The 13,113-nt window shown below is 36.4% G+C and overlaps 1 protein-coding gene across 4 annotated transcripts; it reads right to left on the minus strand.

Moving 5' to 3' along the window:
* Window positions 1-493: 493 nt before the first annotated feature.
* Window positions 494-13,016, minus strand: nipa2 (NIPA magnesium transporter 2). 4 transcript variants are annotated; one of them, XM_056460166.1, is made up of 6 exons: window positions 12,936-13,016; window positions 9,688-9,915; window positions 7,648-7,704; window positions 7,455-7,545; window positions 3,790-3,950; window positions 494-1,549 (listed from the first exon to the last, which is right to left on the minus strand). In XM_056460166.1, exons 2-6 carry the CDS (start codon window positions 9,824-9,826, stop codon window positions 894-896), a joined length of 1,104 nt encoding a protein of 367 aa, XP_056316141.1. In that variant the 5' UTR covers window positions 9,827-9,915; window positions 12,936-13,016; the 3' UTR covers window positions 494-893. The 4 variants fall into 4 exon arrangements, with proteins under 4 accessions (XP_056316141.1, XP_056316140.1, XP_056316139.1 ...); XM_056460165.1 differs by lacking the exon at window positions 12,936-13,016 and adding an exon at window positions 10,686-10,807; XM_056460164.1 differs by lacking the exon at window positions 12,936-13,016 and adding an exon at window positions 10,581-10,675.
* Between the last annotated feature and the right edge of the window lie 97 nt (window positions 13,017-13,113).

The following is a 13,113-nucleotide window of genomic DNA, read 5'->3' on the forward strand; positions in this document are numbered from 1 at the left end:
AACAAATAGTTTTCCTCTCAAGTCTTGATCCTGTTCACTGCAGAGATAATCATTTTTTAAATATTATAGACCTAAATCTCTACAGTGAGCCTATAATGAGTGTTTATATTGGGACTATTTTCCCTGGCGCGAAGTAACTTTAGTCTTAACTGCGTGACTCGTCAAAGCCACAAAGAAATGAAGGCCGGTAGAGCACCAAAATTCAAATTGTAGCTAAATTCGTTCGTATATTTGATTCAATTTTACACTCGTCGACTAAATTTAGATGTTTCATAATGGACTAGACTTCTTAACGTGGCATTAGACAATAATGTAATGGATTTTTATCTGCTAGCATTACCTTTGGCTGCTGTGAGGAACTTTTATAAGACTAAACTTTTTACCCTAATTTTAGGGTGTAAAGATTTTAGCTGGATAAAAACGTTTGGAACTGCACTACTATGTATATGTATGTATGTATGTATAGTCTTTTTAGCTATCAACCTACAGTACATTTAGACTGTTGATGAACTGACAAGGTCTTCTCAAGGTCAGTCCCCTTTTAATGTCTTTATTACAAATTCAAAGCAACTACGATTTCGTAGAAAGAAACTCAGTGCATGTAAATACAGATATCTGTACATAAAATATAACAAAAGTCTCTTAAAAACATACAGTTGTATATTTACAGTGCTACATGAGGAATGAGATGAAGCATACCATGTAGTCTAGTCTGAAACAAAGAAAAACAAAACCTTTAGTACAATCGATTGGTCCATCTTTTTTCTTTTTCTCTTTCTTTTTTGCTTTTAGAGTTGATTGTCTTAGGTTTTATTTCATATCTTAAAAGGAAAATAAAAACGCTAAATGTCCACAGAGCAGCCGAAACATTTTCTCCGGGTCCCTCCTTGAACCTAAGAGACCGTCATGGTGCCGTTTCTTCTGGAGACGCTGTCAAAAGACAACCCGGACTCTCGGTCCTCAAAGTCCTCTGTGACTTCATTACGTAGCAGCTCGTAATTGGAGTGGTTGTGAGCCACCATGCCGTTGGATACAGGCCCGTTCCTCTCGTCCTTCCTGATGGACACAGCCAGAGTCGCCAAGCTAATGCTAACGTCCTTAAAGGCATGCAGAAGGAAAATGCCCACAATAATTGTAACGAAGCCACTCAGGGTGCCAATGATGTCATCGACGCCCATGTGCTCCCATTCTTTGAACAATATGGCAGAGCAGGAGAGCACTGAGGTGGTGAAGAACACATAGTAAATGGGCGTCACTAGAGACGTGTTAAAGATGTCCAGCGCTTTGTTCAGGTAGTTGATCTGCGTGCTAACACAGGCTATCAGGCTCAGAAGCAGCAGCCAGGCCAGCGGGTTTCGCAACACTGGCTTCCCAGCGATGGCCTCTTTAATCGCGATGCCCAATCCTTTGACGCAGGAGACGGACAGGGCACCAATCACAGAGCAGATGGTGATGTAGACCAGGATGTTGGTCTGGCCGTGGCGAGGACCCAATACGAAGATGAATATGAGAGCAATGATGATGACAGCTGTCGCAAAGACCACAAAGCCTGGGAGAGAAGGTAACAAATGTGATTAGTTATATTTAACAGAACAATCCCTGAAGTAACATTTGTTTTAGCAACACAAATATTTCTGTACGCAACTGTTCAAAAATGTGAGGTGTGGGATTATACACTTAAGAATGTTTAAGTTATGCTGATCCAACATCCTCATATAATATTACTTTAAAAACCTTAACAAACATTTTAATTGTCAATAATTACCCTCAGTGCAGGGAAGACCAAACTCAGCTCTGGAGGGCTAATGTCCTGCAGTTTTGTTTCAACCCAAATGAGACACCTGAACCAGCTTATCGAGCTCTTTCTAGGTATAATAGAAACTTCAGGTGTGTTGAAGGAAGCTGGAGCTAAACTATGCTGGACACTGGCCTTCCATGACCGAGGTGCGGCACTCCTGCTCAAGTAGGATCCAAGATGGCGGCTTAAAGAACAGTCAGGTAATCAGACAGTGTGGGCTTTTGCCTTCAATTATTATTATTTAGTGTGTTATTTTGCTGTGAGTACATACACATACTACTTAAAAAGTAATCTGAGAGCTCCCTCATCCTCCATAAACAGTATTGATTTTGATTCGTTCAATTGTCCAGAATTGGTAACAGAAAACCATCAAAACTGTGTCCATTTCTTAAGTGGTTCAATCAAGCTGGAATATTATCAAGTGCACATAAAACAAAATTGACAACAGTATTCAACAGCTGCTTCTCTTCAGTGTCAGTATAGGGTGCATGAGCACTGATGTATTAAGGAAAGTCATTTAATTTTCTGGCCACCTTGGGCATTCTATTTGAATGGGGAAACATCAAATTCTCCAAAATTGCTTGCAAAGCTTATGATTAAATTTCATATTAGGAATCACCAATAAAATTAAGAAACACCAATAAAATTAGACAACATCTGTCTCTTTAGTTTCATTTCTAAACTTTCAAATCACATAAAATCTGCAGAAACTCACATCTGGTCTGAGGCCATCCTCTGGTGAATCGTCAGTATAAAGCGATTGATTGGTTCCTATACTACAAGGCGGAGCTTCATTCGCCATAATGATTGTTACACAGTTTTTGCCCATTCAATACCCTGGATTCTCGTGTGACTTCCTCCATTTGGAACAAATCATATGGGTTTCCGAGTGCCACACATGAACACGTGCCCTATACTGACACTGAGGAGTTATTTATTTATTCTTAAGTTATTTTTGTTTTATCTGTGCACAAAAGTATTGTCCTAGCTCTGATTGAACCACTGAAAGCATATTTTGAAGATATCGTTCTCTAGACTCTGAGGATGGGAGAGCTCTCGGATTTCATCTAAAATATCTTAATTTGTGTTTTGAGGATAAGCGAAGATCTCAGGGAGGTTAAAATGACATGAGGGTGAGTAATTTTTTTTTTTAAATAATAACTGTTTGAGTGAACTAACACTTTAAGTCAAAAAGATTCAATCTAGTTCCAGTTAGGTGGTTTTTCCAGTATCTGATCTTCCTGCTGAGAGTCAAAATGTGTAAGAATGTTTACATGTGACTAGTTCCCATGACCAAGTGCTGCTTGAACTATCTGCCACTGTAATGTAAAGGAACGATCTTTGCTTGAGCTCATAGCGGGTGTTGTTTGTGATTTAGATGTTTTGTTAACATTGCCTTAGTCAGACATGGATGACTGCAGCACTGACAGCATGCTACAATCTAAAAAACCAAAGTCTTTTCCAAAAGACGTCAGTGGAAAAGAAACTAATTTTGTTCTAGTTGTATGTATTACTCACAGAAAAAAATGTAACAAATTTAAAGACTTTACTTTAAGCAGTTTACTCCTCAGATAATCCTAAAAAATTATTAGAAAGCCAAAGAAATATTTCTTGAACAGAAAATCTGATTGAATTCTGAAGGATTATTGGATCACTGAAGATATATAATATAAATTACTTTAAATATTAACATTCAAAAAAATAAATGACTTCAATTCTAATAATGAAACTAATACTATTACTTTATTTGATTTTATAAATTTATCCCTGGTGAGCATAAGACTTCTTTCTTTTTCACCCAATTCACTGTCTTATTAACTGCAGGCATATTTCCTTTAGCTTATTTCATATTTAATGAAGAGCACAAGAACTCAACTTCTCCATTACATGTTTCTATTTGCGCTGCTGAGTTCTATTTAAAAAAACAAAAACAACAAAAAAAAAGTTGCATTCCAGAAAGTCCTTCATTGTTTCCACATGTCATAGTTTACCTGGATCAACTAGTTTTTTGGCCATGTCCTCGAGACTGTCGATCTCCTCCTCCTTAGGTGCATGGATCACCATGGTAGTTGAGCCCAGGATACTCAGCAGACAGCCCAGCTTCCCATGCAGGTTTAACCTCTCGGTCAGGAAGTGCGAAGACAGTACCGCACTGCAAAAACAGCAACACTTTAATTCAGATTAATCAAGGTATTTACTCACCCTCAAGTCATTGTGAGTCATCTAAATTTTCATTTTTGTTTGAACAACTTCTGAACTAAAGGCCAAAGCATTATGAGATGACTCATTACAGACATTCATACACATATATACACAGATCAGCAGACATAAATGCATCTATAATATTTTAATATCTAGACCATCCATAAGTATTTAGTAGAGATGACTCCTAAAGTAATTTGGAAATGAATACTATACAAGTAATAACATATACATATAAACACACATTCATCAGCCATTTTATTTATCTTTAGCTGCTCATTAACATTAGGGATGCATGAGATATATATATATATATATATATATATATATATATATATATATATATATATATATATATATATATACACACACACACACACACAGATATATATTGCGATCGTGATTTTCCAAAGTATTACAGCGCTTTGTAAACATTCATTATTACCATTTGATGAGTCTCCCCATACAGTTTGATAAGAGTGCTTGGACCCGCGTGACGTCACACTTAACAAGTGGATTGGTCAGATTACAAAATTAGTTGGATATCTTTAAGACAATAAATTATGTATTATTTCGGTTGGCTGAACCCCCTCACTTTTTTATAATTTTATTGGTGATTTAGTGGATACTATTTCGATTTTGTTTATTGTACAATGAATGATTTAGTTGATTTATTTATGTTTTATTTTGGCATTAGATTTTATTTATATAAAAGAAAGTTGGCCCTAGAATTGAACAGTTACTTTAAAAAGTTCAGATATGAGTTCAAGCTTTTCTGAAGTTAAGGTAAAATAATAACAGTTGTTCGCTTTATTCGTTTGCCTTTAGTTTTTAATCATGCAGAAAAAAAAAGTATATTTATCGACTATTGGCCTCCAAATCGTAAGAGTTATCGGTTAAGTTATCAAAAATTCCATATCAGTGCCTGCTGAATGAACACAATTATCTACTACATGGCAACTCAATGCATTTAGGAATGTAGACATGTTCAAAATGACCTTCTAAAATTTAAACTTAGCAACAAAAAGTGATTTTGAATCATGTACAGTAATCATGGTTGTTGGTGTCAGATGGGCTGATCTACTGGGGCTTTCACACTAATCTCTGGGGTTTCCAGAGAATGGTTTAAAAAGAAAACAAATATCCAGTGAGTAGCAGTTCTGTGGGTGAAAATGCATTGATGTAGAGGTCAGAAGAGAATGACATTTTATAAGTGCTTGAAGCTGATAAAAACGCATACAGAGTATATACAGGAATCAGAGTGAAATTCAATCCCTTTTAAGACTCTTTCCATACATTTTAAGACCTTATAACCACTTTAGGTTTCAACCGGAAACAGTGGTGAGATTTTAACTTGCAGTATATTTACTAAATATTAATGTAGGAAACTAATCTAAAACTAAAACATTATTCATATACTGAATAAAAATATATTAAATCTAGCTAATTCAGCAGGTTGGCACCTATAGAACTGCAGAATAGTGTTGCCTTGATTACTGCAGTAAACAAAGCAGCATGAGGGTCAAATCTAGTAGGATTTCATTGATTTCACAAACTATACAGCATCCTGATATTAGCAGATTTAATTTAGCCAAACTTTATCATACAACCATACATTGTATAATCAAAAATTATGTAAAATATAATACCTTGCAAAATAGCATTTAAGACTTTTTAATACTTTTTAAGGGCCTTAAATTTCTCTACATTGATTTATCAACTTTTAATACTTTTTAAGACCCCACAGATACCCTGTGCATATTTAGAGCACTTTAGTACCAAACTAAAATCCACAGCCTATCTCTGTATTGTTGCAGGCGGCGTCCATCTCTTTGTTATCGGTGTACCAACCTTGAGATGCCTTACTTCTAGCAGAATTATACAAAAATTAAATGATCTCAAAGAATTTTATTGTTAAAATATATGTTCACTGTACTCAAATGACCTGCAAAAGCACCAGACCTCAATCAAATAGAGCACCTTTGGAGGTGGAATAGGAGATTTGCATCCTGCATGTGCAGCCTACAAATCGGAAGTGACTAAGATGCAATCATTTCAATATAATCCAAAATCTCTGAGGAATGTTTTCAGTATCTTGAATCTAAGCCACACAGCATTAAAGAAACAGTTCACCCAAAAGTGACTCTTTACTCTTCCTCAAGTGGTGCATGAGGTTTTTTTCCCTCTTCCGCTGAACACAAAAGACGGCAGTACGATGGCTCAGTGGTTAGCACTGTTGCCTCACAGCAAGAAGGTCACTGGTTAGAGTCCCAGCTGGATCAGTTGGCATTTCTGTGTGGAGTTTGCATATTCTCCTCATGTTCACGTGGGTTTCCTCTGTGGTGCTCCGGTTTCCCCCACAGTCCAAAGACATGCGCTATAGGTGAATTGGGTAAACAAAATTGGCCATAGTGTATGAGTGCATTTGTGAATGTATGGGTGTTTCCCTGTACTGGGTTGTGGCTGGAAGGGCATCCGCTGCATAAAACAAATGCTGGAATAGTTGGCGATTCATTCCGCGGTGATGACCCCTGATAGACAAGGGACTAAGCGAAGGAAAATGAATGAATACAAAAGACAATATTTTGAAGAAAGCTGAAAATAGAAGGAATGCTTAGAGATTAAGCTTTCTTCAAAATATCTTCTTTTGTTTTCAACAGAAGATAGACAAACATGTTTGAAACAACAGTGAGTAAACTATTTATTTGGGTGAACTATCCCATTAAAATAGCTCTGAACTCAATAGTGGATCCAGCTCATTAATACAGTAGTAAGGTTCATGTAAGTGAACAGTGAGTGTATATATGAAATTAATGAGATAATTTAGAGACTGCATATTTAACATCTATTTTATGTGCCCTAGTTTTTATTTTTTTGAAGGTGGCTCATTGTTCACAACAAATAATTATTAACTGTATAAGGGTTTTCAGAACTACTAAATGTTTTAAGACTTACCTAACCAAAATTATCTTCATAGAACAAATCTCAATGAACATTTTAAGTTCAAATCACAGTAAAAGTAACCTTGTTTTATTTTAAGGTTTTTATATTTTCAGGAAATTTTATATCCTGTTTTTTTAAGAAAATATTTCAATCAAAATCCTTTCCCCTAAAACGTTTAATAATGCTCATTTTGGCTTTGTACTGAAACAGGCATGTGTCAAGTCTTGTGTTTTAGCTTGCTTTGGTCCTTTTGAGAAGTTAACACCTTTAAGACTTTGACATTAAATATTTAAAATATGTAGCACTTTGTGAAGCTGATGCTTGTACTTCCTTTCAATACACAAAAAGGAAACCACACAGAACTGCTAAACCTCCCACATGAATCACACTACAGCACTCCGTGAGAGACATCAATGTCATTAGTCTCAAACAAAGCTGCATTTCTACTATCCTTTCCGCTTCCTGGACCACTAAAATCCAACAGGTTTTTGATAATCAGAAAAATCCAAACCTGACTAGCACACTGAGAGCGCCGAGGGGAGTAACAAGGGTGGCGGGAGCGAAGGCGTATGCGGCAAAATTGGCAGCTTCACCGGCCCCCACTGTCAAAGCAGACATAAGACAAGTTACTTCCAATGAGCGCAACCACAAAACAGGATAAATATATAGTGCACACGAGCAGTGGTTTAATCAATGTCACCTACTTGACAACAAGCCGGCCCACCAAAGCCATTCTTTTAAGTATGCATGACCTCCTTGCCCTGAAAAGCAAGATGATTAACATTTCAACATTATTCCACAATACAGTTGCATTGCATTTCGAATATGGGCACTGTATATGAGGGTGGAAGGCGTTAATTGCGTACCCTACTCTCCATTTTTCACCATAGTCCATTACAAAAACTCATAACTATTTGATTATACAAAAATTACAATTCCTAAGAAATGATTTTAACTGTAAAAATCCAAATAACTAACTGTCACGGAGAGGAAAACGACATCACAGTTTACAAACAATGAACTTTGTATTATGCTGAATAGAGGATCAATATTCTCTTGACTATGTACTCAAAAAATTAGGTTTGCAGTTTGTTCAAACTACTTATTTAAGATTAGCTGAAACAACACAATTATTGAGTTTAACTTAATCGTTTAACGTAAAATCTACTTAAATTTGTAAAAACCAATAAGTGAACTTAATTCCTTCATGTTGTCCCAACACAAATTGTTTGTGTGGAACCCAGCATTTTATTCAGTGTATGGTCCTGTACACTCAAAAAATGATTTTTGCTCCTTATTCAAACTACTTATTTAAAATGAGTTAAATCAACACAAATCTTGAGTTTCTTGGGAGACAACTTAATTGTTTTATGTTCAATCCACAAAAATCAACATGAAGGAATTGTGTGGAACCCAGCATTTTTTATAGTGAATGGTAAGTCTGCAGTTGGTAGGATATTTAAAAATTACTTTGATGTCTCTCGTTCATTAAGCTTGTTTATTTTTGGAATGCTAAAAAACAGAAATGTTGCACATTATTTTGAACAGCTGAAGTAAATTATCATTAAAATGCAACTCATTACTGTGATGGTGAAGCTGAATTATTACCAGCTACAATTCTTAGTGCTTTAAAGCTTTATATTTTTGGTGAACTATCATTTTTGTTCAGGATTGTTTAATGAAAGAAATATTTTAAAGCCGTCAGTCACCTGTAATCAATGTAACGCATCTCTACATACTTAAGTTTTACTTAAAAAAAACTAACTTCTGAACATTTGTGAAAGTAAAAAAAGTTTATACATGCAATCCAAATTCAAGTTTTATAAATCTGCACTGGCCTAATACAGGGTTTCTGCAGGTTTCACAGTCAAATTGAAGACTTAGACCATCAAGAATGAAATTTTAGACTCATATATTGCAAGCTGCTAAGGATTTATTTTAATGGTCCAGCAGAAAAAATATATTTTTACTTGACCCATCAAAAAAAACTAATTCTAATTGAATATTTCTTAGCCACAAATTTTAAATGTGCCAAAACAAGCAGACCCTAGTTGTGAATACTGTATATTGTTTTAACATAACTTTCAAAAACCCTTCCAAAATTTTAATAAACTAAATATATGCTTAACAGACTGTTATAATATTAGTTATAAATAAGATTTTACATATTCAGATTAAGACCAATACAATACAGTACATTCAGCAATGCTAAATGTAATCTTTTATCATCACAATCTGAAAGCCTGCTCTAACATTTGTTGTTTGTTTGTTTGTTTTAAAAGGTATAACTAAGTTAAACACCTTAGTTGTTATTTGTAATGAACCTGAGGTACTTAAATTCATCAGAGATGATTAAAACAGTTACACTTTTGGTTTTTCTGTCAACTAAATTATCCTAATCCATTCCAAAACTGGAATAAACAACGAATACGATTTGTGACTTAATAAAAGTGAAAAGCGATCAATTATAGTTAACCTCACAACAATAAAACAGTCGACATGAGTTCATACAGGGTTAAATGTCAGAGTATGTTAAAGTCAATGACATGGAAACAGAGTTAATGATTAATATAAATTGTGGGAAGTGATCTGAACTGTGCTGCACCCTTAAGTTTAAACAATGACATCTACCGAACAGGTATGTGCCAACAAAACATCCCACCCATACCTGTTAAACCTCTCTGACAGAGCTGCATATGTGTTACCTACACTATGAGATTGAAGGATTACAGAAAGAAACAAACCTGCCCGCATAGATCCCTTCCTGGCCAGACGAAGGAGTCCTTTCTTTTTTAAGATGAAGCTACCGCCAATAAATATACTGGAGCTTATGGCCAAAGCGAGGCCTATATAGAAATCGTATTTTCCTCTGTCTTGACCCATAGTGCCGTTGGTTAAGTTTCCTTTGGTCACATTGACATACACGCACAAAAGATTCAATCCAGAGGAACAGTCCTGGCCAACTGCAAAACCTGTTAAAAAAATAAATGTCAGAATTATGTAAAAAGTTTCAAGTTGTGAGAATTTTAATCTGAATCCTACCATTTTTAGAAGTAACACCACACACATTGCAGCTCATAAGACCATGGGTTACATTCATGACAACACACACACACACCGTTCAGACGCGGAATGAAGAAACGACAGGATGAACAATAGCTGCCTTGCATGATGACATAAGCAGGGCAATAAATGACGCTATAAACCACGCCGGCTCGAAGTCCTACTACACATGTTGACATGAAGGGAACATTATCAGCATTGATCAGTCATCCTAGAGATGAAGAATCATTTTCTTCCCGTCATTTCCCTTCAGTTTTCTCTATTGAGATTGTAATTGTATATCTTAATACAGTTTTGTAAAGTACTGTTCACGGAAAAAGATAATGTATTAATATAAATGAGAGTAAATAATGACAGGATTGTAATTTTGGGTGAACTATCCCTTTAAGGCGCGAGACATGAGCATACAGCTGATCCAGCAAACTTTACAGTATAATTTAGGACGACCACTGACTCGTACAACATCTCATGTCTTATTTTTCTCAATTGTAAAGCAGCTCTCTATCTTAAGGGTCAGCATTTCGTTGTCGCGACATTAGGCGAGATCTTCTTGACATGACAGCATGACAATTACCTTATTCATACAGCCAAACCCAGCCGGATAGCCTAGCCAATTAGCATCGTAATTCAAAGCAAAAACACACGCGTGGTTAACGGAAGTCAGAGTCATTCAGAGTACCTAGATGTATTCCAGCAATCAGCTCGACATTCTGTCCGGTCACTGGGATTTCAAGGATTTGACTTTCACATTTTTCTCGCGACCATGAATTCAGACGCGATGTTGACGCGAGCCCGTTCAGATCCTCCTACACCATAGCGATGTTCCGATTCGCGAGAATTGTTCTTTTGACTCGGATCTTTTCAACGAATCGATTGAACCGGTTAAAAAACAATCCGAACACTTCCCCCATAGATCAACTGAATCTTTTTATTTTCTTTGCCAGGATCACAAACAGAAAAGCTAATTTACAGGTAATTATTAACAAAATATAAGTCATTAATATAATAAATTTACACCTTTACTGTCTTAAGCCCTTTGGAATTTCTTGAAAAGTATGGAAAAATATATTTATGTCAAAGCAAAATCTATTTAGGTTCTATATGACTATTCAGACTAAATGTCTTTATTGGCAAGGGCTTCAGGATGTTGCATCTAATCATGTAAAATAATGACTGAATGGTTAGCTTCGAAATGAATTGTTCAAAAGAGCCGATTAAATGCAATGAGTCGGATCTGCAGCGGTAGAGTAAAATATGATCCGTGTGCGCATGCGCAGAACAGAATCTCTCTTTTGATTGGTCTATCACTTCACGTCCTGTCTTGAAGTCTTCCTTTCACCCGCTGTAGCTAAATATAAAGTAATAGTTTGCCATCATTGAAAAAAAACTTGTTTTAGCTACAAATATGTTAAATCCCCCCTCTCCTCTGTTGGTGTTAAAAGCATGCGAGTAGTTGTTGTTGAACTAGTTACGTACTATGAGTTACGTTCATAGACTGTAAAATATATGGACGGAGTATCCGTGACGTCACCCATAGGTTTCTGAAGAGCGCAAAAGAAGCCACAAGTAGGCGCGGCCAACCGTCGCCATTTTGTTCGCGCGTCATCGCACCCACGGCGGGATACCAAACAAGGGCAAAGAGGCGGAGAGTGGGCGCACTTTGCTTAGACCTGGCAGACAGACTTTACTTTGGGAGAAACGCTTAATACTCTATTACCTGCGACTCGTTTGTGTTCTGACCACATGTGCTTGGCTGTACACTATATCAGTAAAGTGATTAGACTTTCAAAAACACTGTAGTAATACAGTGAGCCACTAAACATTGTTCTTATGACGTTTTTCTACAGGAGGTAAACGCGAAATACTTCCAAACACTTCAGATGTGTGTGTGTGTTAGTAAATGCAAGACTATTGATAAAATCCAGCACAACACTGTATGACAACGCTTCAGGTGACTGTTCTAGAGCCTACAGCTAATCAATCTGTCACATTCTGGAGTGCTTTACGGGTCTAAAGAAAAATATTAATGATAAATGATCTTAAATAAAACAAATACATTATAGAGATGGTATACAAGTATATAACTTTACTCACATGGGAAACGAGGCCACGTGAATGGTTTGTGAGCACAATTAAGTGCACACAGCATCCCATATCATCTGATAATTGTAAGAAATAAGTCCAAAAGGCAGCTGACTGTGTAAAGCCACATAAAACAACACAAAAATACGATGAATATGCCGAGATCAGTGGCTAATCTGCCGGATTCAGCTGAGGTGAAGTGACGGCGACCAGCGAGACCTAGCTGTCACTCAAGTGGCCACGCCCTTAATTATGCAAACTTCATATAACCTAATATAAAGGAAATGGATGAGTTATAAAAAAATTCACCCCCCTCACAGTTGTCATGGAGGGTAATAATAGCTATATGAACCAAAATCGTTCTTTGTACCAGGCTGTAAACACCTTTTTTTCTGCTGTAAAGTTGGCCATTCTAACAGTGGGCTCAATTGCCACTTGCTCTATTATGGAGCCAGGACTAGCGGAATTTTGATGAATTGCAGTTTCAGTTACTTCCGTATTGGCTTCCCGAGGGAGAGCAGGAGGTTGCCGCTTGGTTACGTTCAGTAGTCATACAGGTAAATGTTGAGTCAGATGCAGTAACTCCAAGAATCTTTTTGGCAATAAAACTTTCGTATTTCCCACAGATCAATAAAAAATGTACAGTTTAAAGTATAAACATACGTGAATTAACACTGATAAAATATAAGGAGGAGGCATCTTGAACATGTAGGCACCCTAACTACGAGTCCGGGGTAAACAACCACAGCTGATAGTATGTATTAAAATAAAACGATAAAAAGAAAACAAATAGATAAATTATATATGCAATAAGTGCTCCATTGTGGAATTCATAAAAATAACTCACAAATGGGAATGGAATTATTTCCCTTTTCCTGTGTGACGGGATCAGGATGGAGTCCATCGACTAGGAAGCCAACTGTTGTGTACAAAGGTAAGGAAATCAGCCCCTACTGGCCGTCATGCCATGCTTACAATTACATTGAATTATTAATGGTAGACTGACCACAACGGTCACAATCTTC

The sequence above is a fragment of the Danio aesculapii genome, chromosome 6, assembly GCF_903798145.1.
Source record: "Danio aesculapii chromosome 6, fDanAes4.1, whole genome shotgun sequence".
NCBI lineage: Eukaryota > Metazoa > Chordata > Actinopteri > Cypriniformes > Danionidae > Danio > Danio aesculapii.